General features: G+C 41.4%; 1 protein-coding gene across 2 annotated transcripts in view; it reads right to left on the reverse strand.

The window, feature by feature from the left end:
* Positions 1 to 27884, reverse strand: part of UTRN (utrophin) — a 603028-nt gene that overhangs the window by 396071 nt on the left and 179073 nt on the right. For both annotated transcript variants that reach the window (XM_075862837.1, XM_075862834.1), the window contains 8 exons: positions 19605 to 19784; positions 14371 to 14499; positions 10173 to 10343; positions 8682 to 8837; positions 5803 to 5940; positions 4770 to 4922; positions 4293 to 4463; positions 2712 to 2903 (listed from right to left, as the gene is read on the reverse strand). In XM_075862837.1, the coding sequence (XP_075718952.1) occupies positions 2712 to 2903; positions 4293 to 4463; positions 4770 to 4922; positions 5803 to 5940; positions 8682 to 8837; positions 10173 to 10343; positions 14371 to 14499; positions 19605 to 19784 (1290 nt within the window). The remainder of the gene's footprint in view (positions 1 to 2711; positions 2904 to 4292; positions 4464 to 4769; positions 4923 to 5802; positions 5941 to 8681; positions 8838 to 10172; positions 10344 to 14370; positions 14500 to 19604; positions 19785 to 27884) is intronic.

A 27884-nucleotide genomic window follows, 5' to 3' on the forward strand; every position in this document is an offset into this window, starting at 1 on the left:
AGAAATTGCTGCTAAAGTTCTAAGCCTTGTAACGTCCTAGAAAAATAAAAGGATGTTCAAAAAACGATGCCAATCTAAAGTAGACATATGGGGGATGTTAATTAGCAACAATTTTGTGTGGTATAACTGCCTGTCTTACAAGCAGATACATTTACATTTAGAAAAATGCAAATTTTTGCAATTTTTCACCAAATTTTGGTGTTTTTCACTGGTAAATATTGAATTTATCGACCACATTTTTCCACTATCATAAAGTCCAATGTGTCACGAGAAAACAATCTCAGAATCACTTTGATAGGTAAAAGCGTTCCGGAGTTATTACCACATAAAGTGAAATATGTCAGATTTGAAAAAATGGGTCTGGTCCTGAAGGCCAAAATGAGCTTGGTCCTGAAGGGGTTAAAGTTAGAGAGCAACAACATGGCATATTTTAGCTTCCAGCTCTCCTCTAAAGCCCTCTTTACCAGAGATGGATTATAGGGAGGGCAAATAGGGCAACTGTTCCAGAGTCTCCACCACCCAGAGGCGTAAGAGGGCCTCAATTTTCCCAATTTAAAAATCATTCAAACAACAGAATGTTATCAGTTAGAGCAGCTAATTGACATACAATATAATGCTACAGAAATATGGCGTCATTTTGTTCAATTTACCAGCACCGGCCGGCAGACGGCGCCAAAAATTAATTCTTAGTTTGCCTACTCTCCTTGTCTGTTAGGGACAGGGTGCTGCCAACACTACCTAGGTCCACATTAGTTTTCTTCTACACTGTGATTAAGTGCAGCAGGTCAGTGATATCATATGCCACTCTATATAGCATGAGAAATAAGATGTAAAAGTACACCATCGTCACCACGACATGAACAAGAGTTTTAGACATACATTATAAATAATCTCCACTTCAATCATTCAAAGATGTTTAGAGGCCCCCACACAATACTTTACCTAGGGGGCTCCACTGACAATGCACTTGCCCTGCTCTTCACTATTAAGCAGTTTCCGCAACAGAGAGGAACAAGCAGAAATGTGCAGGACATTCCATTCATACATCAAATAAACGGCAATGCAAAAAAAAAACATTGTCTAGTGTTTTCCCTGCACGTTTGAAGTGTATGTCGGGAAAGCTCCTGTCGCATACGTCAAACGTACTCTTAGGCTCCCATTATACCGAAGTGTCCTTTTGGGTTCCAACAGCTGGTAAACTTCAGGGTTACTACTTTTTTTGCTGCATAAAATAGTGTAGTCGACTACACTAATCTATCCAGGGGCATCTTGCAAATATTTTTTTTTTACCATGGGAGCCTGTTGGTGACAGACGCCACTGTATGGCATTCGTCACAGGCATCCTTTTATAATATACATCATTAGCTTTTAAATAGCTTTTCATGACGTATCCCTTAAAAGGATCCCATTATAGTCTTTGAATGATGGATGCCTGTGACAGATACATCTGTCACCCATAAACTATTATAGGATCCATTAAATGGGTATGTCATGAAATGGTCACGAGTGTTCATGACGTATCCATTTAACTGATTCTACAATAATCTGATTTGCGGGTTATCACAACTGGTGAAATTGCTGTGGATCCATGAATCCTGATGACACATAGATGCACAACAAAGGATTGTTGCAGTCCGATATAGTACACTGGACCCGTGGTTTTGTGGACCGCAAAACCAATGCGTCCGTGTGAATGAGGCCTTAGATGTAACTATTTTTGAAGACACAAAACTCCATCTACTCATCCAATTCCTATCAGCAAGTACTGTAGACCATATCTTTCTATCTTTGCAAAAAGTTTGTGTTTCTCCATGAATTAAATATTTTTAGTTTTAGGTAGATTCTTTTGTGAATGAGTTTTTCATGAACAAATTCTGGGCAAGGGAATTTAAGAAATAGTAGACTCCGTGTTTTGATTAGGAGCTATAAAATATAGGATAACAAAATAGATGAAAATTAAATGCCAAAATAACACAACTATATGTTCTATGCTTTTTTAACATATTTAGTTAAAGCGGTTATCATAGAAGTGATCGCTCTCTCAGGACCCCCTCTATTAGCCACAGTGGAGAGCTACTACAAAAGTACGGTCCCCACTCTGGAGGGCTCAACGCAGCCACGTTATACATGGTCAACCATTAGTTTGAATAGGCTGCAACGCAAATTGTATGGAAAATGTGTCACCCAACAGCAGATTTCCCTAGTGATCATAGCTAATCCTGGGGCATAAAGAAGCTCGACCTGCAGAAATAAGCTTTAGCAGATCTGGCTTTATGTTAAAACATACAATGAAACAAATGATAATACAGCATATATTTTATATTAAAAATAGCATTGACCTATGATGCCTGACTTATGGTACATACAAAAACGTCAACTTTACCCATTACCCCGAATTACGCAATTCTATTATGTTCTAGTTAGTCAATAAAGGAATCACTTTTGTAATACTTTTGTTTGACTAATAAAGCACAACATTCTTATTTGTAGGAGATTAATATGTGCGAAAGAGTCCCAATTTATATACCAAGGACTTGATTTTCAAGTTCATACTAAAAAGTTTATGTAATTTAAATGAATAATATAAAAAAAACATAGCAGACAAAACAAATAGATACAATACCACATAACCCAAATTACATTGCTTAACTACAAATATGTGTCAAAAATTGTTGCCCCTTTCATCTTGGATATCTAAAATACAAGGTTACCTTTAGTGAATCTTCTTGTACAGAAAAATGTTCATACTCTCCATTGCTTAGCTCAGGTGCAGTAAGCAGAAGCTCAGTGTCAGCTATTGACAGCAAAATCTTGTTTATTTCCACTAAGTAATCTGAAGGAAGGAAGGACGAAGTGAATCCTGTTAGGGTGACACTCACATCCAGATGAGAGTCCGTATCATCCTAGAAAAGAACATAGGTTTCCTTATAGCTCTATCTCTGAGCAGCGCAAGACTACTGCTAAAAGCAGTATAAATTAAAACAGAACTTGACAGATTTTTTATTTCTCTAACAAGCGGCGAGGCCTTCCCTGAAGGCAAACATGGCTTGTAAGAAAAACATCAACACTGATTTAAGTTATAAAATGTAGGTTACTTCAGCCCTAGTATAATGGGGTTATTCATTAAAGTTCAATACTTATTTTATTTTATTATAACAGCCAAAATACCTATACTGTTGCTATGGAGATTTCACCATCCCATATACCTATGACTGGTAGATGAAAATGTACTATACATTTAAAGGGTAACTAAACATTCAACAAACTTCTGACATGTCATAGTGACAAGTCAGAAGTTTTGATTGATGGGGGTCCGAGCACTGAGACCCCCACTGATCGCTAAAATGAAGCACCAGAAGTGCCCGTGTGAGCGCTCAGCCGCTTCGTTTCTGTTCGGCTTTTTCCGGAAATCAATGTATCTGAGTACGGGCTCATAGAAAGTCTATGTGCCCGTACTCTGCTACATCGGCTTTCCGGAAAAAGCCGAACAGAAACGAAGCGGCTGAGCGCTCACACAAGCATTTCTGCCACTTCGTTTTAGCGATCAGTGGGGGTCTCAGTGCTCGGACCCCCACCAATCAAAACGTCTGACATGTCACTATGACATGTCAGAAGTTTGTGGAACATTTAGTTACCCTTTAATGGATGCAATACTCTGTGGTCCTCATTGTCAATGGGTTTCATGTTTTTCAGGGTTTAGGCTAGGACCCTTATTTCCAGTAAATGGTAATGTTACTGTTATGCATACAAAGACATTTTAGACAATTGTATACTTCCAACTTTCTTGTGGAAGACCCTTTCCTGTTTCAGCATGACTGTGCCCCTGTGCACAAAGCGAGATCCATAAAGACAAGGCTTGCTTGGTTATAGTTTAGTGGGGGGAACTTAAATGGCTGCAAAGAGCCTGGACCTCAACCCCATCAAATACCTTTGGGAAGAATTGGAATGCCAATTGTGGGACAGAAATTCTTGTCCAACATCATTGCCTGACCTCTGATGTGCTTTTGGCTGAATGGGACAAATCTCCGCATTCACACTCCAAAATATTGTCGAAAGCCTTCCCAGAAGAGGCTGTTATAACTGCAAAAGTTAGCCTAACTCTATATTACGCCCATGGGTTTGGAATAAGTTCTCCAACAAGCTCATATAGGTGTGATGGTCCGGTGTCCATATATTTTTAACCTATATAGTGTATGCCAAACTACAATCAGTACAAGCACTAAATTAAGTGTTACCTTTTTGTACTTTTATATACTTTAGGCACTACGCAAGTGTAATGTTCTGATACTTACTAAACTATGATCTTGAGTTCCTAAGTACATGGCAAACTGCTTTTCAATCTCTGCCCAGCGTTGCTTCATTTTGCCACCGTCAATCTCTCCTGATGAATCATGCTGCAGAACATTGGTCTTCTGGAGGACAGTAAATTCTTCCCTATGCTCCTCTACTTCTTTAAGAAGCTCCTGCGAAGTGATCAAAACCATCCAAATGCTATGTATTATGGTTATTTTTTATCTGATTCAATGCAAACATTGAAATAAAAGCAGACCTGATTTACTTACTCTACTAGAAATATGACACTTGAGTAGGTTGGTGTACGTGAACAAGCACAAGTAATGATGGTGTACAACTACTGAATAGAAATGTGTGCCAGATATAAGATATGGCTCAAAATCGAACATCCATCTTGTCTGAAACAAGCGTGCATGATATCTATTGGTTAACCAGTCACGTAGCTCTTAAAAATGTGTAATTAAAATCCATGTTACCTGAAGTTTCTTGTCATCATCCGCCTCCTGGAGACCAGATAGACGATGTTCTGTGTCACTCATCAAGTTAAAGAAATGATCTTCCTTGTGTTCACTTTGTGCAAACACTGGAGACGATCTGACCTCTTGCCTTCTCCTTACCGATTGCAGTTCCTAAATAACAAAGATATACTGTCAAAGGCACTCTAAAAGTGAACCACACACATGAGATTTTTGTAGAAGGTTCCTGTTGATTTTGAGGTCTATGTGGACAGCCCGACTGGACCCAGATGTCTCCCATTAGGGCAATAGGGATCAGTCAGGGTTTCTCAGGTAGATAAGTAGTATCAGAGATAACAAGCAAATGTATTTCTTGCTCCCTCCATAGAAATAATGTGCTGTGCGAAACAGTCTATGTTAAAATTATCAGTATATCTAGGCTGCGTTCACACTTTTCAGCTGGGAACTCAGCTATGTGACATCTGTCAAACATTGGCATGTTCGCTCTCTTTTGGTTCATTTGGTTCAAATGGTGCCAATTAACGAAAATGGCAGATGGAATTGACAGTAAGGGGATATAGGTGTAAAATAGCCTTTTTTAACTTTTCTTTATAGTTTGCTAAAATCAGGCTAGAGAGATTCTAACTGTAGTGTCTTAATGGAATGACTGATAGGAAGGACAGAAAAATATCTGCCGCCATTATCAGTGGCCCCTTAAGGGAAAGTCCAGGCTGCTGTAAGTCCCCACCAAAGCTATGTGTTTTTTGTTCAATGCCACAAATTTAGTATAAGAACTATATAAAGTAATTGTAGTGTATCGTTCCACCTAAAATGGTCAATCTGTAGCTTTCATAATAAAATGCATGTTTTCTCAAATTTCCAAATCAAAACTAAGACATTGTGGACCAACCCTACGCTTACCCAAAACTACATAGGTAAAAGTAAAGCAACTCACTTTATGTGCTCATCTTTTTAAGTCCCAATGTGAGACATAAACCGATATATAAACAGAAAACTATAACATGGTAACATGTGAAAAGGATTTGATACAAACCTTGACACTGTTGTATCTGGTCTGTAAGAGCAAGAGTTCCAGCCGGAGTTTCTCTCTCTGGATGTCGTCCATTGCCTGTTGAAGGAGCTTTTCTCCTCTGCACAGAATGTCTTCAATATGAGCCTTCTCCTCTTCAATCTAATTATGTGAAATAAAAATCATATGTCAGAGCTGAATGTTGTATCTCGTGTTAGCTATTATAAGATTTCTGGCAATGTAAGCATGAAGCGCTTGCCCAGTTGCCTTTTACATAAATATCAAACATGCATCCGTTGGAAGTGATACAAACAGTATGAACCAACACCCAAATTCTCAGCTGCCACCTGTACGGGCGGCCCCTTCCTCATAAATTCAGCATTCCAGGGCATGACAGACAGAAGCAGTTAATGGCCAGCTCAGCTATGACAGGGCTCATCCCATCCTGGTAGTGACAAGACTATCCATGTATTTGAAGAAGGTTTATTAACTAAAAGATCCATGATGTATTACAGAATATCAAAAATTTTCAACATTTCGACTAGATAATAGAGATACATTTTAGTGTACATGTGAAGTGCAGCAATAACACTATTATGCATGCCAAGTGAATATGTTATCAGCTAGTAAATAAATTAAATTCCATGTCAACATTAAAAAGGGTCGAAATTTCAGAAATAGTGCTACTATTGTCAATAAACTGTTATTGCAGCTTAAAGGGATTTTACTATCTTGGACATTAATGGCATATCCAGGGGACGCGCACCAATATCTAGCAGTGGGCGCCCTGCCCTGTAATCTATCAGGTCGAGCTTCCGCTACTGTCTGACGAGTTCCCTGAGCTACGCTGTTGCTGTAACTCCCATGGTAGTAAATTTGAGTTATGGAAACAGGGTTGCACAGCATGCTATGCTGTTTTTGGAACTTGGGATCTACAAAAATAAATGTAGCTCCCAAGTTACGAAAACAGCATAGCTTGCCGTGATACGCTGTTTCCGTAACTCCCATTCACTTCTATGGAAGTTCCGGAAACATCGTAGCTCACCAAGATCGGCTATTTCCGTAACTTCCAACCACCTCCTCAGACAGTGGCCGGGGAGCATTTGGAGCCAGACAAGGAAGAACAAGGGCTAGGGGACCTAGTTCTAGGGAAAAGAGCGTGTACCAGAGGTGGATATTCCATGAATGTCCAAGATGGGAAAACCCCTTTAACTCCATTCAAATGAATGAGGCTGAGCTACAATACCCCAAACAACCCTTGAAGTGGGGCAGTTCCTGAAAATAAGCATCCATATTTTTAAAAATCTCATACAACCCCTTTAAGGGCATCTGTCCACAAAGCCCTGCTTGTTGGGCTATCTGTAAGATGTTCTGATAAATGCAGTTAATGACCATTTTAAGTAAATGGCCACACTAGCAGAAGTTACATTTGTGCATGCCCTGTCAGTGCCAATTTGGCCCAATATACTTAACTAGAATACAATGTGATAGTTCTAATGGGGGTGAGAGCATTTAACAGGTCCTGACACACCACCAATGGACTGGGGTTTGTGTTAGTCCATCCACCATATTTAAAAGCATGTCCCTCTCTAATGAATGGGGTTCTAAAGTTTTTAATAAAGTTTACTAAACTAATGAAGTACATGATGCATTTGCAAATTTTTTACTCAAATTTTGTAACATTGTATATGTTTTGCACTGAACATGGATTTCAGAGGCTGTGGCTGCAAGGAAAGAGAGGATTATGCAGCATCAGTATACTAACATGTCATAGATGTTAGGCACAGCCATAGGTAAACGTGCATATAATATCTATTTAGACAGATTATTTTATGAAGTTAGAGCACTATACGTGAAGGAAAACTATTATGAGTAAGTGGCAAATCTATTAACTTCTTTTATTTTTAACCTTTTTTGGCAGTCTTTTTATAGTTTGTCTTGAATATCAATGTATAAATAAATTATTAAACATCAGAGTTTTCACAGTTCATATTGGCCACTAGGGGTCGGAAGAACAGCATACACTCCAGACTGATAGATAAAAGCATCTCACTTTACAGGCTACAGTTAAAGTGAATCGTGTCATTATTAATAGTAGGTGAAGGGTTAGTGACAGAATGACTGTTATTCCTGAGTTTACATAAGCATCTATCACACTGGCAAAAGAAAAATGAAAAGAGTACTGTTTATCCGTAAGAAAAACAAAAAGGAAGCATCAAGATGACCACCCATAATTTGGCTAATAGAAAATAAAATAAAATTAGAGATCAAACCAATAATCCTCAAGGCAGTGTATAGTTCATTTTACTCAAATGAATTGGTGGTTCGTTTGCCACCATTACGTTTATTGAATTACTCTTTAAATCGATAAGTACACAACGGATCTAGTCCCTTCGTCATGTGCACGTTTTCATGTTGACATAGGAAAATCAATCAGACTGTGCATGTACAAGGTTTACAGCTGGCCATATATGATACCATATATCAAAGGATTCAGTGACAGAGCTGAGTATCAAGATGTGTGTGAGGAATCCTATCAAACCGTACAAATGCTTTAAGGGGCTTGATATAAAAAAAGACTTCCCAAAATACTTTTTCTAATAGACACCACAAGGAATATGAGAGCTGGCAAATGACAGTAGCTATCAGTGAAACATTGCAACAATATGGCCATCTTAAAGGAATTGTTTACAATTATAATTTACAACATATTATTCAGACATATAATACAAGTAGATCAGTAGTGGTCCCCCACCGATCCCGAAAATAGCAGGTTCCAGTCCCACCGATCCCAAGAATAGCAGGTTCCAGTTTTCAGTATAAATAGGGAGATTGGCCCCTCATGGTTGGTCGACTATGTTGAAATGAATGCTATACCATAGACAAATTTCCCCTTTACTCACCTTCTCACTCTCTGCAGGAGATTGTAGATACCTTTCCAGGACCCTCTGGACACTGAGCAGCTCTGTTTCAAAGCCTTCCAGCTCTGTTGCAGTGGGTCCAGTCTTAACAGATTCTTCTTCTGTGACTTCTACTCCAGGATCTTCATCCATAAGTATCTGAAAAAGACACAAGCTCAGTGCTAAACATCTGCCCCTAGTATAGAACATTCCAGGATATATCACCTTAGAATGCTACCCTTTAGAACTTTTCAGCGTTCTCTTGTTACCACAAGTTAGATCCCAGCCGCGTCTATTTACATGCCTGCATGATAATCGTGAGCAGGATGGCCAATAATGGGCCGAGAAGTGATATGCCCTCCATAGGGATGTCACTACAGCGGATCGTGCCTGGTTGGCTCGCTCACGTTACATGTCATCCCTAAGGATTCAGTGATGAATTCTAAATATTAATTTACTAACCCTGATCAACTAAGCCATCGGCTGCTTGTTTTAGATGAACATCTAAAGCAAGAAATTATTATGTAAAAGTAAAATTCCTTCAATCTGGAATCTTTAAAGATTATGGATTATTAGACCATTTCTTCAGAGTTTTACTGTCAAATGCTGGATTAGTAGAATTTTACTTTAGTTCTTGAACATGGGAAATTTAAGGCTGGGGCATCATGGAACCATTTGGTTACATGCGAGTTACACAAAAATAACAGAATTACGCACAACGAAACCACATTGTTTCCCTATGGGAAATAGGACATGGGTGATCTGCGGCTATGGAAAAAAGTCCAACCATTTCAAACATGAACAGGTAGATAGTGCTTCTAACAGTCAAAAGTAATCATTATTGTACATGAAAGACTTCCAACATTCTTAAATATCAGTGAAATGTTCTAACCCTTCCCTTTTCGTATACAAAAAGGCAAATACCAAACTCCCATGGTGCCATCAGGGCTTCTAGGAGGAACATGGCGGCTATGACACATCTACATCTACATGGCCACCTAGAGAACCATAACCATTATCTAAATAAAAACAGGAATGGTCTAAAGTAGTGGTTCCTGACCTTCACACCATTGGGGAAATTCTGAAAATAGTTTTTCGAATCTCTAATCTCTTTCTAATTTCTTCTAATCTAATCACCCTACTCCAACCCCTACCTAAAAGAAGCTGGATGTGGGGTGGAAAGAAAATGTAATTGTCAGCCAACTTAATGATCTGGCAGAGAAGTTTGATGGCTTTGCCTGCCCCAATGCCAAACTTTAAGTAGTGTGAGATCAGTTTTCATTCCCTATAGGACATGCAATTACTTTTGCCACTGTGGTCTTCCAAGAATTCCCTAACAAAATTCTATGGAATCCCAGGGCTCCTGGGAAACCTGGTTGAAAATGAAGACAACTTTGCATCACTTTAAATTTTAACATATTGAGGTATCTTAGAACACAAACATTTTGTGTGACACTTGGAAGGAAAACATTGCAATTACTGGCATCCTTTTACCTTGGCAGCATTTATGTGCTGAGAAACTTTCTCAAAGTTGCGATTCAGTTCAGCCACTTTTGGTTCCACCAGTTGCCTACAAGATGTACCACGACTGCTCATGAGAATTCCTGCATGGTGACGAACATTATCTACTCTGGTACTGACATCATCCAACTCGGACAAAAGGCGCTTAAAAAATAAAATAATATAATTTGTAATTAAAAAAAATAAAAATTAAATCATGCAATGATTAACATCTGCAAACAAATCGGTTTCTTTGCTGTATGTATGCCTGAAATCCCTGCAGAATTTCTCACCCTCATGGTTATTTCATCAGTTTTTCTGCTTCCTGGAATGCCAGAGGCAAGCAATACTCCCTGTCTATAACTTGGCATGATTAGGAAGTGTCCAGCAATGTCTGTCGGAATGTACTGTCATTTTAGTCAGGGAGAAAATGTTGAAGAATGACAACATAGTTCTCACTCTCTTGTGGATGAGTTAGGGCATGACCACACGTGGCGGATTTCCTCCGCAACTGTCCGCATCAATGCCGCACAGAATCTGCGTTGCAGATTCTGCTGCGGATCTGCACAAAATGTGCAGTAAATTGATGCGGACTAGCTGCTGCGGACTGCGGTAAAAGTACTTCCCTTCTCCCTATTCAGTGCAGGATAGAGAGAAGGGACAGCACTTTCCCTTGTGTAAGTCAAAGAAATTCATACTTACCGCCCGTTGTCTTGGTGACGCGTCCCTCCTTCGGCATCCAGCCCGATCTCCCTGGATGACGCGGCAGTCCATGTGACCGCTGCAGCCTGTTATTAGCCTGTGATTGGCTGCAGCCGTCACTTAGACTGAAACGTCATCCTGGGAGGCTGGACTGGAGACAGAAGCAGGGAGTTCTCGGTAAGTATGAACTTCATTTTTTTTTACAGATACATGTATATTGGGATCGGTAGTCACTGTCCCGGGTGCAGAAACAGTTACTGCCGATCGCTTAACTCTTTCAGCACCCTGGACAGTGACTATTTACTGACGTCTCCTAGCAACGCTCCCGTCATTACGGGAGCCCCATTGACTTCCTCAGTCTGGCTGTAGACCTAGAAATACATAGGTCCAGCCAGAATGAAGAAATGTCAAGTTAAAAAAGCAAGACGGATCCGCAGCACACATAACACAGATTACTTTTGGTGTAATCTATAGACCCCCCAATATAACTGAGGAGATGGAAGGTCAGATATATAAACAGATGGAGCGGGCTGCACAGGCGGGTACTGTAGTGATAATGGGAGATTTTAATTTCCGGGATATTAATTGGTGTCATGGTTCGGCTTCAACTGCAAAGGGGAGACATTTCCTCAACCTGTTGCAGGAAAATTTTATGGGCCAGTTTGTGGAAGACCCGACTAGAGGTGAAGCTCTGTTGGATCTGGTCATTTCTAATAATGCAGATCTTGTTGGGAATGTCAATGTTCGTGAAAACCTCGGTAACAGTGATCATAATATAGTTACATTTTACCTATACTGTAAAAAACAAACACAGGCTGGGAGGGCAAAAACATTTAATTTTAAGAAAGCCAATTTCCCCAGGATGAGGGCTGCAATTCAGGATATAGACTGGGAAGAACTAATGTCAAATAATGGAACAAATGATAAATGGGAGATTTTCAAATCTACTTTGAGTTATTATAGTGCAAAATTTATTCCTACAGGTAATAAGTATAAACGACTCAAATTAAACCCCACATGGCTTACACCTTCTGTGAAAGGGGCAATACATGACAAAAAAAGGGCATTTAAAAAATACAAATCTGAGGGTACAGCTGTAGCCTTTGTAAAATATAAAGAGCTTAATAAAATCTGTAAAAATGTAATAAAATTAGCAAAAATACAAAATGAAAGGCAGGTGGCCAAGGATAGTAAAACAAATCCTAAAAAATTCTTCAAGCATATAAATGCAAAAAAGCCAAGGTCTGAACATGTAGGACCCCTAGATAATGGTAATGGGGAGTTGATCACAGGGGATCAAGAGAAGGCAGAGTTACTAAATGGGTTCTTTAGCTCTGTATATACAACAGAAGAAAGAGCAGCTGATGTAGCCGGTGCTAGTGCTGTTAATATATCAGTTGATATACTGAATTGGATGAATGTAGAGATGGTCCAAGCTAAATTAAATAAAATAAATGTGCACAAGGCTCCGGGACCAGATGGGTTACACCCTAGAATTCTTAAAGAGCTTAGTTCAGTTATTTCTGTCCCCCTTTTCATAATATTCAGAGAATCTCTAGTGACAGGTATAGTGCCAAGGGACTGGCGCAGGGCAAATGTGGTGCCTATTTTCAAAAAGGGCTCTAGGTCTTCCCCGGGTAATTATAGACCAGTAAGCTTAACATCCATCGTGGGGAAAATGTTTGAGGGGCTATTGAGGGACTATATACAGGATTATGTGACAATAAATAGCATTATAAGTGACAGCCAGCACGGTTTTACTAAGGACAGAAGTTGTCAAACTAACCTAATCTGTTTTTATGAAGAGGTGAGCAGAAGTCTAGACAGAGGGGCCGCTGTGGATTTAGTGTTTTTGGACTTTGCAAAGGCATTTGACACTGTCCCCCATAGACGCCTAATGGGTAAATTAAGGACTATAGGTTTAGAAAATATAGTTTGTAATTGGATTGAGAATTGGCTCAAGGACCGTATCCAGAGGGTTGTGGTCAATGATTCCTTCTCTGAATGGTCCCCGGTTATAAGTGGTGTACCCCAGGGTTCAGTGCTGGGACCACTATTATTCAACTTATTTATTAATGATATAGAGGAAGGGATTAATAGCACTATTTCTATTTTTGCAGATGACACCAAGCTATGTAATATAGTTCAGACTATGGAAGATGTTCATGAATTACAGGCAGATTTAAACAAACTAAGTGTTTGGGCGTCCACTTGGCAAATGAAGTTTAATGTAGATAAATGTAAAGTTATGCATCTTGGTACCAACAACCTGCATGCATCATATGTCCTAGGGGGCGCTACACTGGCGGATTCACTTGTTGAGAAGGATCTGGGTGTACTTGTAAATCATAAACTCAATAACAGCATGCAGTGTCAATCAGCTGCTTCAAAGGCCAGCAGGATATTGTCGTGTATTAAAAGAGGCATGGACTCGCGGGACAGGGATGTAATAATGCCACTTTACAAAGCATTAGTGAGGCCTCATCTAGAATATGCAGTTCAGTTCTGGGCTCCAGTTCATAGAAAGGATGCCCTGGAGTTGGAAAAAATACAAAGAAGAGCAACGAAGCTAATAAGGGGCATGGAGAATTTAAGTTATGAGGAAAGATTGAAAGAATTAAACCTATTTAGCCTTGAAAAAAGACGACTAAGGGGGGACATGATTAACTTATATAAATATATTAATGGCACATACAAAAAATATGGTGAAATCCTGTTCCTTGTAAAACCCCCTCAAAAAACAAGGGGGCACTCCCTCCGTCTGGAGAAAAAAAGATTCAAGCTGCAGAGGCGACAAGGCTTCTTTACAGTGAGAACTGTGAATTTATGGAATAGCCTACCGCAGGAGCTGGTCACAGCAGGGACAGTAGATGGCTTTAAAAAAGGGTTAGATAATTTCCTAGAACAAAAAAATATTAGCTCCTATGTGTAGAAATTTTTCCTTCCCTTTTCCCTTCCCTTGGTTGAACTTGATGGACATGTGTCTTTTTTCAGCCGTACTAACTATGTAACTATGTAACTATGTAACTATGTAACATGTGCATGACAGCTGCGGACTTCATTGCGGAAATTAGAATCTCCATTGAAGTCAATGCAGAAATTCCGCCACGAGTCCGCCACTGCTCCGCAACAGACAGAGCATGCTGCGGACACCAAATTCCGCTCCGCAGCCTATGCTCCGCAGCGGAATTTTACGCCTCGTCTAAACGAACACTGCTAAATTAAAGTGTAAGTCAATGGACAAACGGCTCCGCTGCGGATTAACGCTGCGGAGTGTCCGCAGCGGAATTTAAGTGAAATTCCGCCACGTGTGAACCCAGCCTTAAGAAGACACTCACCAATTGCAGCGGCTGACAACCTCAGGTAAGTAATTTAGGGTTGACAGATCTATGTGAATTCCTCTCTTACTTTTGGGTGAATTTCCCTTTAAAGTTAGAAAATAATCTGATGATTCTTTATATGTTTCAAGTCCCCTGACAATGCTCAGTACCTTCACAATTTCTTCTTTCTTGTTAGCTGGCTTTTTCTCAATCTCATCCAGAAGGGCTTCCGCTTGATAGAGCCAAGTGCTTATGTGAGCGACATTCTCATCGAACATCTCCATCTGATTCTGGTGATTCTAACAAAACAGAGAGATGGCTCATTGGCTTGAAGCATTCAAGTAAATGACTGCTAATGAGTGTTAATTTAGGGAGCTGGCCCCGAGCAGTGACATGTGAAACAGTTCAGCAGCAGGAAGACAAAGAGTGGGAATTCCTGTTTCTACACTATAACAACATCCGTATAATATATATGTCAGCAGTAAAAACACACAGAAGGATTTCCCTCATTTCTAGAACTTAAAAAAAATAAAAAAATAAATGGTTTTCAATGTGTACATCTAAACTGTTACATTTGTTTACGTCCCAGGCTGACAGCTATATGGATTACTATTAGGGCTTATTCAGATGAACGTATAATACGTCCGTGCTACAAGGACCGCAGGCAAAAAACGCTGTGAAATACGCTCAGAAACTAGCGCCACAGCTTTTTTCTGCCTCCCATTGATTCAATGGGAGGTCAGAAGCAGAAACTGCTTCAAGAAAGGACATGTCAAAAGCCGCCTGGGGGGAAAAAACACCTCTACTCCCATTGAAATTAATGGGGGGGCAATTTCGACCTTTTTTTGGCGCTAATTCCGACACAGTTTCCACGTCAAAATCAGTGCCAAAAAACTCTGTGTGAACTGACTCTTAGACTCCACAACCCAGACTATTAAGTACCAAACAAATTGCAGCTCTGAGGGTCCATTTCTATAGTGAGAAACGTAAAAACTGATTTCACTACCCCACTACTACAACCTCCATTCCCATGATTACCAAAAATAAAAATATAAAACTTGCAAATGTATTATTATACAGTATATTATGGTGAAAGCTATGCTCAGTTTGACACCGTACGCCCTGCCATTCGAAAATGGAGATCAGGGACCTTAGAAATTCAGCCCTATATCACAAAACTCTGTATATTTGGAAGGTATGTGACACATCCCTTATAAACAAATATATAATAAGTCACTTTCACTGTGGCTGCTAAGGAAACGTCAGAATGGAAGAGGTAGTACCCTCTGGGTGACAGTAGAAGTGGCCCCACGAGAGCTTGGCTGACAATGGTCATAGAAGTATAGGGGACAAATGGTTGAATTTACAGGAGAAAGGTGGCAAACTGCTACTGCACATAAGGTGTCCCCTATCAAATTTTAACATCAAGTTTTGATTTTTGGTTAGATAACCAAGATAGTCTTAGGGTATGTTCACACGCACTAATTTTGGACGTAATTCGGGCGTTTTTGACCCGAATTACGTCCGAAAATAGCGCCTCAATAGCGCTGACAAACATCTGCCCATTGAAAGGAATGGGCAGACGTTTGTCTGTTCACATGAGGCGTAATTTACGCGCCGCTGTCAAATGACGGCGCGTAAATAGATGCCCGCGTCAAAGAAGTGACCTGTCTCTTCTTTGGCCGTAATTGGAGCCGTTATTCATTGACTCCAATGAATAGCAGCGCCAATTACGTCCGTAATTGACGCGGCGTTCAAGCGCCTGCACATGCCGTTACGGCTGAAATTACGGGGATGTTTTCAGGCTGAAACATCCCCGTAATTTCAGCCGTTACGGACGCCCTCGTGTGAACATACCCTTACTGTTGCTAGAGGTTTAGGTTAGGTTTTTATTAATGAATTCACGTTTGCAAAAAAAATTATTCAGCTTAGTACTTACCCTTGGCCCACCAATTCTGAGATAAGGACTCTTTTTTGACTGACACCATTAGCACCTGCTCCAAATGGTGTCATGAATTTACTGGTCATTCGCCGGTAATAATTTGTCATTGGGAGCATTTCTTTAGAGAGATAACCATGCAATTCACAGCACAGACTTACTGCAGGCACTAATGGTGTCATGAAAGGACAGTACCAAAGAGAGAAAAGAGCCGATATCTCAGCACTGCTTAACAGTGGCGGAACCATAAGAATTATAAAATATATGAAAGAGTCTGATAAGGTAATGCTGAGGATGTTGTAGATCTAAATGTGGGTGAAAACATAGATGTCTTCTGTTAGAAGAACAGGGCATCATGCCTCTGAAGAAAAGAACACTGCACAGAGGGCACTTTAGAGCTGTGCATCTATCTAGAGCCTTTAGGGTATGTTCACACGGCCAAATTTCAGACGTATACGAGGCGTATTATGCCTCGTTTTACGTCTGAAAATAGGGCTACAATACGTCGGCAAACATCTGCCCATTCATTTGAATGGGTTTGCCGACGTACTGTGCAGACGACCTGTTATTTACGCGTCGTCGTTTGACAGCTGTCAAACGACGACTCGTAAAAATACAGCCTCGTCAAAAGAAGTGCAGGACACTTCTTTCAGACGTTTTTGGAGCTGTTTTCTCATAGACTCCAATGAAAACAGCTCCAAAAACGAGTTGGTAAAAAAATGAGTTGGTAAAAATGCGAGTTGGTAAAAAACGTCTGAAAAGCAGGGTCTGTTTTCCCTTGAAAACAGCTCTGGATTTTCAGACGTTTTGGTTGACTACGTGTGAACATACCCTTATGGGTATTGATCCTGGAACCACTGCCCGACTTATTACATATAGAGGTAAACAGTGAGGTAGCTTGGGGAGCTTTGTCTTAGGCTTCATGCACACGACCGTGCCCGTAAATAGGACCTGTAATTACGGGCACAGCCGGCCGCGGACAGCCGGCCATTTTTACTGGCCGTGCTCCCATTATAAAGTATAGGAGCACGGTCCGTAAAATAAAAAAATAGGAATGTCCTATTTTTTTCCGCGGGTTTCTACGGCACGGACACCCTCCCGTAGGCATACGGAAAGATGTCCGTCGGCCATAGAAATGAATGCTTCCGTAATTACGGACCGTATTTACGGGCGATTTTACGGTCGTGTGCATGGGGCCTTACCCATCTTTCTAAGGGCTTATTCACACGAACGTTAAATACGTCCGTGTGACGGCCATTGAAACAACGGCCACCACATAGACGCATGTTTTTCAATGTGGCCGTTCACATGTGAAGGGTCCATTGAAAAATAGAACATGTCCTATTTTCTTCTGTTTTCAGGGATCCCTCCATAGACTCAAGCCTATGGGGATCGTGAAAACAAGTCCCACACGGGTGAAGCTCGGACGTGAAAAACTGCCGTTTTTCATGTCAGAGTTTCACCACGTTTGTGTGAATAAGCCATAACAGAGAAGTTCGGAGTGAAGGAAAGCATTTTTTTTTTCTTTAAAAAAAACAGTAGTAGCACAAAAGCTCTAAGAGAAGGTTGGCTTATACTTTAACCCCTTTCGGGACAAAGCCATTTTTTGATTTTCATTTTTCACTCCCCGCATTCCATAACTTTTTTTATTTTTCCGTCAATAGAGTGGTGTCAGGGCTTATTTTTTGCGGGAGGAGTTGTCGTTTCTTTTGGTATCATTTATTGTTCCATATAATGTACTGGGAAACGGGAAAAAAAATCTTTACAGGCTGAATATGGGAAAAACTGTGATTCCTCAATTGTTTTTTAGGTTTCGTTTTTATCGGTTTTACCGTGCGGTAAAAACGACAACTTATCTTTATTCTGTGACTCAATACGATTACGATGATACCAAATTTATATAGGTTTTTTTATATTTTACTACTTTTATTGATAATAAACTTTTTGTTAAAAAAAGAAAATGTTGTGTTGCCACATTCTGAGAGCCATAACTTTTAATAATTTTTTTCACTACTAAAAACTTTTTTTTTCCACACTTTATCAATCCCCCTTGGGGACTTGAACCAGCGATCGTTAGATTGCAGTATATCGTGATTTTTACAGGCATCTGTTAAGCCCTGCCGCAGGCAGAGGCAGGGTATAGGCAGCCCTGGGGGCCTTCATTAGGCCCCTGGGCTGCCATAACAACCGTCGTCACCCCCCCCCGATCTCACTCCAGGGGGGCGATGAGCTGTCGGAGGGGGCCGCCCCGTCTTTTCAACGCCCCAGATGCTGCAGTCGCGATTGACCGCAGCATTTGAGGGGTTAAACAGCCAGGAGCAGCGCGATCGCTGCTCCCGGCTGTTAGTTCCGGGTGTCCACTGTCAAATCCAGCCGACACCTGCAGAGCCCAGAGCGTGAGCGCGCTCCAAACTTCACCCACCGCTCCCGGACGTAATGGCACGTCTGAGTGGGCGAAGGGGTTAAGAGCAATCCTTTGTTTCGAAAATGTAATAATCTAGACATACTTAAGAAATGTCTAGGAGCGGCCGCCCTGCCGCCCTGAAAGAAGATAAGGGGAGGCCGCCATGACAGGATAGGAGGGAGTGGATAGGAAGGAGTTAAGTAAAATCATAAGCAGTGGTTAGGGGAGTGAAGGGGAGGAGTTGGGAGGGGAGGAGGGGGGGGGTGTATCGTGGCTTCCCGCTGTTTTCCTCAGTACGAGGGAGACAGCGAGAGGAGAATCAGCAGCACCATTCCCGCCCACCCGCCCTTTGTGTTACGGGTTTTTGAATGTAAGTGTGAGAGGGTGATGTGGTATGTTGTAAGGCATAGGGGGTGGTGTTTTGTTTGTCACGGTGGCTGGCGGGGGGAGTCCTTGAGGTTGGTCAGTAAAACTGGTGGGGGGGTCGCATAAGGGGTCTGCGTCCCCCAAAATATGTGGAAGGCTTCTTAGGGTGTTACCCCTTTGAAGTGCTTTATGGGCAAAGCCATCTGCAGAAGTGAGCGGTGCCTTTGAGCCGGGTTACGGCTGGAGGTAAAAAGCAAGTGGTGGTGGCAGATGGCTATTTTTTCTAATTGGCGGTAACCTCAAGGGCTTCCTCTGGTCATGTTATTGATGTTATTTATATTGACCCTGTTAAGGGTTTGTTATGTGTATTTTGGAAGAGTTCCAATTTTTGGGAATTCTTGGTTATTTAATGTTTTGGTTATAAAATTTTATTTTCATAAAATTTGTATTAATAAACGGTGGCTGTGCCCATTAAAATCCAACCTTTGGTGTCATGTGTTTTATTCCTAAAAGGGTAAGGAATTATTACGGATCACTCGACTCTACTTATCCAAGTCATGACTACACCATATTTGTGGACTAACAACATTACCAATAACATCAAAACTCTACTCAGTACAAGTGTCGTAATCCAAATGAGACGCTATGTGAAGTGGGAATGAGCTATCTTCACTGAAGAGTTACAATGTACTTACCAGTAATGTATTGCACCAATCCTCCGTCCAGGTGCGGACTCTGCTCCAGCCAGCGTTGAGGACACAAAGCTTCTCCTCCAGAATGTTTTCACTTCCCTCCACCAAGCACTGCAGAGCTGCGCTGCTCTCAGTCACACTGCTCAAATCAGCTTTCCTCCTCTCCAGTTCCTTCAGCACATTCTACAAAAAGAGCAGGCCGGATTATTCAGAGCACGCCGACAAACAATTCAAACTCCTTGCTGAACAGCACAGGAAACTCTTCAGCTCCACTGTTTAGTAATAGGTTTGATGTCATAGATATATAATATATATATATATATATATATATATATATATATATATATATATATATATACTGTGCATAATATTGATAAACTAAGTTAATAAATGACGATTGCTACAATATATTGTAGTTTAGTACATTGAAACCATACTATTGTAAACTTTTACGGTCTCAGGATACAAAAGATTACTTTCCTTACATTGTACCGATGTACAGTTGGTTCCAGAGGTATTTGAACAGTGACACAATTAGGGCCCTGCTCATACCGATTGCAGGTAGAAAAAATCTGCCTCAGAATTTTTTCAGGACCTGCCAGCGCTTTTTTGCTGCGGGCAAAAAACGTTGCGAAAAACGCCTGGAAACTAGTGCCACAGGTTTTTTTCTGCCTCCCATTGATTTCAATGGGAGGAGAGAGACGGAACCGTGGCAAAAAAGGAAATGCTGCTTTTTTTCCCCGCGAGCGGCTAAAAGCCGCCCGGGAAGAAAAAACGTCCCTGCCTCCCACTGAAATCAAGAGGGGGTGATTTTGGAGGGTTTTTGGTGCAGGCCGTGGTTTCCGCGTCAAAATCAGCACCAAAGAAATTCTGTGTGAAAGTGGTTTAACAAAAATATTGCATTAACCCCTTGCCACCGCAGGAATTGTTCAGATTTTCATTATAGTTTTTTCCTCCCAGCATGTCAAAAGCCATAACTTTTGATTTTTCTGTCAATGTAGCCATATGAGTGATATATATATATATATATATATATATATATATATATATATATATATATATATAATTTTTTTCATCGTTCGAGTGTAGGCTTATTTTTTTTCAGGATGAGCTGTGGTCTTTATAGGTAACATTTTGGGACAAATGCGACTCTTTGATCACTTTTTATTCCATTTTTTTGGGAGAAGAGATGACCAAACAAAAAGCAATCCTGGCGTTTTTCATTTAAAGAGGCTCTGTCACCACATAATAAGTGGCCTATTTGTGTAAATGAATGGAGAGAAGTGTATGACGCTGATTGGTCACTGATTGGTCAGCGTCATACACTCCTCTGTACAACGCCCACTTGGTCATATAGTAAAACACGCCCAGTTGTCCATTGAGAAACTCATTAGCATAAAGCTAATATAGGTCATAACTCCGTCAAAAATGATCGTTTTTCTAAATAAAAAACACTGATGTGATCTACATTACGGCGCCGATCACATCATGTACAATATAGGCCACCTATAATGTGGTGAAAGAGCCTGTTTAATTGTTTTACGGCGTTGACCATCCGAGTAAAATAATGTTATATTGCAATAGTTTGGCCTTTTATGGACATGGCGTCTTCTGAATTTTTATTTTTTATACATAACTGTTTTTATTAACTTTTTTAGTAGACCACCCAGGGGACTTGAACAAGGGATTGTTGGATCGCTTGCACAATATACTGCAATACTTATGTATCTTAGTATGTTGTGTTTTCTACTGGCTTCTATTATCAGGAGCACAAAGATGGCAGACCTGGGAGCCTTCATTAGGCCCCGAGGCTGCCATGGCAACCATTGGCATTCTGCTGCATCCCGTGATCGGCTGCCCCTTTCTTTCTAACGGCTTTGATGCCGCGGTCGCTATTGAGTGGTTAAACGGCCGGGATAGGAGTTGTCTCCGATCATGGTCATTGCAGTAAGTGTAACATACAGCAGAAAGCCGCTAAGTATAGAGCGGGTTTGGCCACTGAGTCTGTTCCATACTACCTGGCTATGACGTAACTGCACCTCAAATGTCAGGAAGGGGTTAAACATTGAGGAATTACAGCCATGTTTGACATAGTCCCTTCATTTTTACAAGCTCAAAAAAGTACAGTTACTGGACAATTGACTGATAAACAGTTTGATGGTGGGTGTGGCCTGTTCATTTGTTATTTCATGACAAAGAAGATAAAAGGTCTGGAGTTGATTCCAAGTATTGAATTTTCATTTGGTAGCTGTTTATGGGAACTCTCAGTAAGTGGTCCAAAGAGGTGAAGTGAAGGAGGCCATCATTAAGCTGAAAAAAACAAAATAGAGAGATAGCAGAAACTTTAGGTTTCCAAATCAATAATTTGGTACATTCTTAGGCCCGGTTCACACAGAGTTTTTTTACGAGTTTTTTGGCGCGGAAACCGCTCCGCAAAACTCGTCAAAAACTGCCCGAAAATGCCTCCCATTGATTTCAATGGGAGGCGGACGAGTGTTTTTTACCGCAAGCGGAAAAACCGCGTCGCGGTAAGAAGAAGCAACATGACCCATCTTGAGGCGGCTTCCGCCTCCAATACCCCCATTTCAATCAGTCAGAAATGGGAAAGAAACGCCTCGACGAGTGTTTTGACGAGTTTTTGTCAAACCACTGTGCAAAAAACGTCTGGAGCAGTTTTTGCAGAAGGAATTTTCCTCCTGCAAAAAACTCTGTGTGAACACAGCTTAGGGTATGTTCACACGCTTAGCAAAAATCTGAAAATACGGAACTGTTTTCAAGGGAAAACAGCCTCTGATTTTCAGGCGTTTTTGAAGCTGAAAATGAATTTGGAGCTTCTTTTGAAGCATCTTTTCAGGCGTTTTTTGAGGCGTTTTTCATAGTGTTCTATGGAAAATCAGCTCCAAAAAACGCCTCAAGTGACATGCTACTTCTTTTTACGGAGCATCTTTTTACGCTCCATTTTTAAAACAGAGGTGTAAAAAGACGCCCCGTATGAACTTAATGCTGTTTTTCCCATTGATTTCAATAGGCAGATGTTTGTAGGCGTTCAGCTTCAGTTTTTTCAGGCGTTTTTCGAGGCGTAAACGCCTCAAAATACGCCTGAAACCACTGCGTGTGAACATACCCTTAAAAAAATAAGGAATGCACTGGTGAACTCAGAAACACCAAAAGGCCTGGAAGACCGCAGAAGACAACTAAAGTAGATGAATACTCAATTGTTTCCTTGGTAAAGAAAACTGCTTTACAACATGTAGCCAAGTCACTCACGCTCTCCAGTAAATAGGCGTATCAGTGTCAAAGTCTACAATCAGGAGACGACTTCCTAAGTACAGAGGGTTTAGCTCAAAATGCAAATTACTGGTAACACTCAGAAATAGGCCAGATTATTCTAAAAAGCTGCCCAATTCTGGAAAAAGATTCTTTGGACAGATGAAACTAAGATCAACTTGTACCAGAATGATGGGAAGAGAAAAGTAGAAGTAAAGGAAGGGATCATGATCGGAAGCATACGACATCACCGTGTAAGGCATAATGGAGGTGGTGTTATGGAAAAGGCATGTATGCCGTCCATTAGACCTTGGTCACTGGTGTTTATTGATGATGTGACTTTGGACAGAAGAAGCATTCTGAAGTGTACAGAGAGAAGCTTTTACTCACCTTGCCCGGCTCCAATGATGAGTACCAGTGTGCGACCACGGCTCCTGCCAACAGCAGCTCCTCCTTCTCTGGTCGCACCTTCAGCAGCAGCAGTCACGGTTATACTCTTCATCATGGCCAGCAGTTTTTTAACTAAACAGCACGCACTGATGACGTCAGGCCTGGCAGGCTATTTAAAGGGTAATCAGCCTGCCATGCGTTGCCTGCATATTTCAGTTCATGCTTTGTTTGACAAATGTTATTGGACTGTTCCTTAATCTGATACTGACTCTGATCGTATTCCCGGGTTACGCTCATGTCTCACCATTTGAATTTGTCGCTTGGTTCCTTGTATTGACTCCTGGCCTGACTCCTGACTACAGATCTGTCTCATCTTCTGGCTTGCTACTTCCTGACTACTTATCTGTAGACAACTACAGGCTACGTTCCTCACTCTGCTTCAACACAACCGACTCCAATTAGTGACTATTCTGGAACCGTAACGTGGGAATCCGACTGAGAAAGTACATATCTCCTTGCTGGGCTTAAGGGTGAAGAACAGTTAGATTTCTTAGACTCTGAATGTCAGTCTAACCATTGTCAAAATTATTGTGGCCTCAAGGATCCACTTCTTTGGTGAGAATCATAAGAACAACGTTTCACAGTATATATGAATAATAACCCAAAACATAAGGTGAAAGCAACCCAAGAGTTTCTTAAGGAAAATAAATGGAATATTGTTCAATGGCCGAGTCAATCACCAGACCTCAAGTCAATTGAGCATGCTTTTCACTTACTGAAGAATGCACTGAAGGCAGAAAGACCCACAAGCAGAAAATCTCTTTTTATTAGAAAGCTTCCACTTTTATAAGTTAATCACATGGTGCGATTTCTTTTTCAGCATATGGGTCCTTGCAACAAGGACATCCATTGCATCCAATAGGTAATGTAAAGGAAGGATACATATATTGACAGATTTATATAGATCCCATTGACTTCAATGGGAGCTGAATAAATATGTACACAGTGAGCTCCCTCTAGTAGCGGCTATAGGCAGCCAGAATTTTAGCAGAAAATACTATGACTAAGTGGAGTGAAGAATGTAGATTTGGATCCCAGTATGAGAAAAACAGAGAAAGAAATATTATACAATTAATCAGCACACAATTTTGATCCTTTTAATAAAAATAAAATAATATGATAGTGACACATCAACCCATAGACCACCAGCGATGTACCCATTAATCCCGTTACTGCACAAACCATTTGAGATAATCTGTGTCCTTCAAGTGTGTGCATCTACTTGTATGTTTGTGCATGCCAAATGAACCTCCCCAGGCTCCAAAAACACTGTTCAGCCATAACATTAAAACCACTGACAGGTAAAGTAAATAACGTTGATTATCACATTACAATGGATCCTGACAAAAGGTGGGATATATTAAGCGGCAAATAGACAGTCAGTTCTTGAAGATGATCTTTTGGAAGCAAGATAAATTGGCTGAGCATAAAGATCTCAGCGACTTTGACTAGGGCCAAATTGTAATGTCTAGATGACTACGTCAGAGAATCTCCAAAACGGCAGGTCTTATGGGGTGTTCCCAGTACTAAAATTGGTCCAAGAAAGGACAACTGGTGAACTGTAAATATGATCCTGTGTGCCCAAGGCTCATTGATGTATATCGGAAGCGAGGGCTAGCCTGTCTGTGCTACAGCTGCTCTTTTGTGGGATCGGACCAAACTGCTGAAAAGGTTAATACTGCCTATGATAGAAAGGTGTCAGAATACACAATGCATCACAGCTTGCTGGGTTGGGAGACTTGCGTAGTCACAGACCAGTCAGAGTGCTTATGCTAACACCTGTCCAGCGCCAAAAGCCCCTACAATGGCCATGTGAGTATCCGACATGGACCATGGAGCAATGGAAGAAGGTGGCCTGGTCTGATAAATCACATTTGCTTTTACATTATGTGTGGCTGAATGAGTGTGTGTTGCTTACCTGGGGAAAAGATGGCACCACGATGCATTATGGGAAGAAGGCAAGCCAGCCGAGGCAATGCGATGCTCTGGGCAATGTTCTGCTGGGAGACCTTGGGTCCTGGCATTCATGTGGATGTTAATTTGACACACCTACCTAAACATTATTGAAGAACAAGTACACCCCTTCATGGCAACGGTATAACCTAATGGAAGTGGCCTCGCTAAGCAGAATAATGCGCTCTGCCACACTGAAAAAATTGTTCAGGTATGGTTTGAGGAACATGACAAAGAGTTCAAGGTGTTGACTGAAATTCCCTAGATCTCAATCTGATCAAGCATCTGTGGGATGTGCTGAAGAAACAAGCCCGATCCATTAAGGACCCACCTCGCAGCTTACAGGACTTAATAGATCTGCTGCTAACGTCTTGGTGTCAGATACCACAGGACACCTTCAGAGGTCTTGTGGAATCCATGACTCTATGGGTGACAGCCGTTTTGGTGGCACGAGGGGGACCTACACAATATTAGTCAGGTGGTTTTAATGTTACAGCTGATCGGTGTAATGTTGCCAGACAAGATACTTTTAAAGTCTTATTTTAACTTAAAGAGGCTCTGTCACCAGATTTTGCAACCCCTATCTGCTATTGCAGCAGATAGGCGCTGCAATGTAGATTACAGTAAAGTTTTTATTTTTTTAAAACGAGCATTTTTGGCCAAGTTATGACCATTTTTGTATTTATGCAAATGAGGCTTGCAAAAGTCCAAGTGGGTGTGTTTAAAGTAAAAGTCCAAGTGGGCGTGTATTATGTGCGTACATCGGGGCGTTTTTACTACTTTTACTAGCTGGGTGTTCTGACGAGAAGTATCATCCACTTCTCTTCAGAACGCCCAGCTTCTGGCAGTGCAGATCTGTGACGTCACTCACTTCCTGCCCCAGGTCCTGCATCGTGTCGGCCACATTGGCACCAGAGGCTACAGTTGATTCTACAGCAGCATCAGCGTTTGCAGGTAAGTAGCTACATCGACTTACCTGCAAACGCTGATGCTGCTGCAGAATCAACTGTAGCCTCTGGTGCCGATGTGTCCTCGCTCGTCCGACACGATGCAGGACCTGTGAGTGACCTTTTGCAAGCCTCATTTGCATAAATACAAAAATAGTCATAACTTGGCCAAAAATGCTCGTTTTTTAAAAATAAAAACGTTACTGTAATCTACATTGCAGCGCCTATCTGCTGCAATAGCAGATAGGGGTTGCAAAATCTAGTGACAGAGCCTCTTTAAAGAGGCTCTGTCACCACATTATAAGTGGCCTATCTTGTACATAATGTGATCGGCGCTGTAATGTAGATTAAAGCAGTGTTTTATATTTAGAAAAACTATCATTTTTGACGAAGTTATGACCTATATTAGCTTTATGCTAATGAGTTTCTTAATGGATGTAACGTCTATGGCCGGGGGTCGTCGTTCAGACTTACCCCTTGATGGCCCCGGCCATGGACATCTCTCTTCACGGAGTCTTCTCCCTCCAGGGAGACGCCGGCACTCACTTTCGGGTCCTCGTACTGATTCCCGCAGGGGGCGCGTGCCCGCGCGTGCACGGCATTAAAGGGCCAGTACGCGTCCAGCTGTCACCCATCAATTATTAGCCCAAATGGCTGCTGGACTATAAAAAGGGGCTCTGCCCACTGGTTCCTTGCCTGTGCGTTTTTGTATACCTAAGTTTGTCTTGCAAATGGTCTCCCAGTGTTTTCCAGTTCCCAGTGTTACCCGTTCCTGCTGCCTGTTCCCTGTATCCCGTGCTATCGTATCTACAGTGAAAGACAAGTCGTGCCTTCCGCTGCATCCGCGGTGCCACCTGCTGTGAAATTCAAGTCCTGCTTCCGCTACTGTCTACATTGCCTCAGGTACCCATTCCGAACTATAGACATTGTTTTGTACCTTGTTGGCCAGCTGCTACCCCGCTACGTAGTACGGCCCAGTGGGTCCACACCCCGCGCCGTGACAGTGGACAACTGGGCGTGTTTTACTTTTTGACCAATCAGCGTCATACACTTCTCTCCATTTATTTACACAGCACATAGTGTTCTTACTAGATCACTATGTGCAGCCACATACACACACATTAACGTTACTCAAGTGTCCTGACAGTGAATATACATTACCTCCAGCAAGGACGTGATGTCTATTCAGAATCCTGACACTTCGCTAACGTTTGTGTGAGATTTACAGCAAGGCAAGCGTAATCTCTCGACATTACGCTGTAAACTGTCATTTAAAACGAGATTACGCTTGCCTTGCTGTAAATCTGACACAAACGTTAGCGAAGTGTCAGGATTCTGAATAGACAAAATATGGAGGCATAGTGTTTTGATACCCCATGTTTTTTCATTGTTACTTACATTGTACATACCTTTTTTTCAGGACGCGGCCGGGTCTTATGGTGCTGGGATAGCCTGGTGTACGGATGTTTGGCATTTCATGCAGGGAAGCCCACTCTCTTACAGTATGGGCGTTCCAAATAGGCTGCTATTCGGCGATATATACTGTGCCTCACTATCCAAACACTATGCCTCCATGTTTTACACACTACACTCACGTTTTTGTATCACTCACAGCCCTGATTTCTACACACTACACTTAGTAATGTCCCCTAAACCTCACATGTAC

Source organism: Rhinoderma darwinii, chromosome 4 (genome assembly GCF_050947455.1).
Source record: "Rhinoderma darwinii isolate aRhiDar2 chromosome 4, aRhiDar2.hap1, whole genome shotgun sequence".
Taxonomy (NCBI): Eukaryota; Metazoa; Chordata; class Amphibia; order Anura; family Rhinodermatidae; genus Rhinoderma; species Rhinoderma darwinii.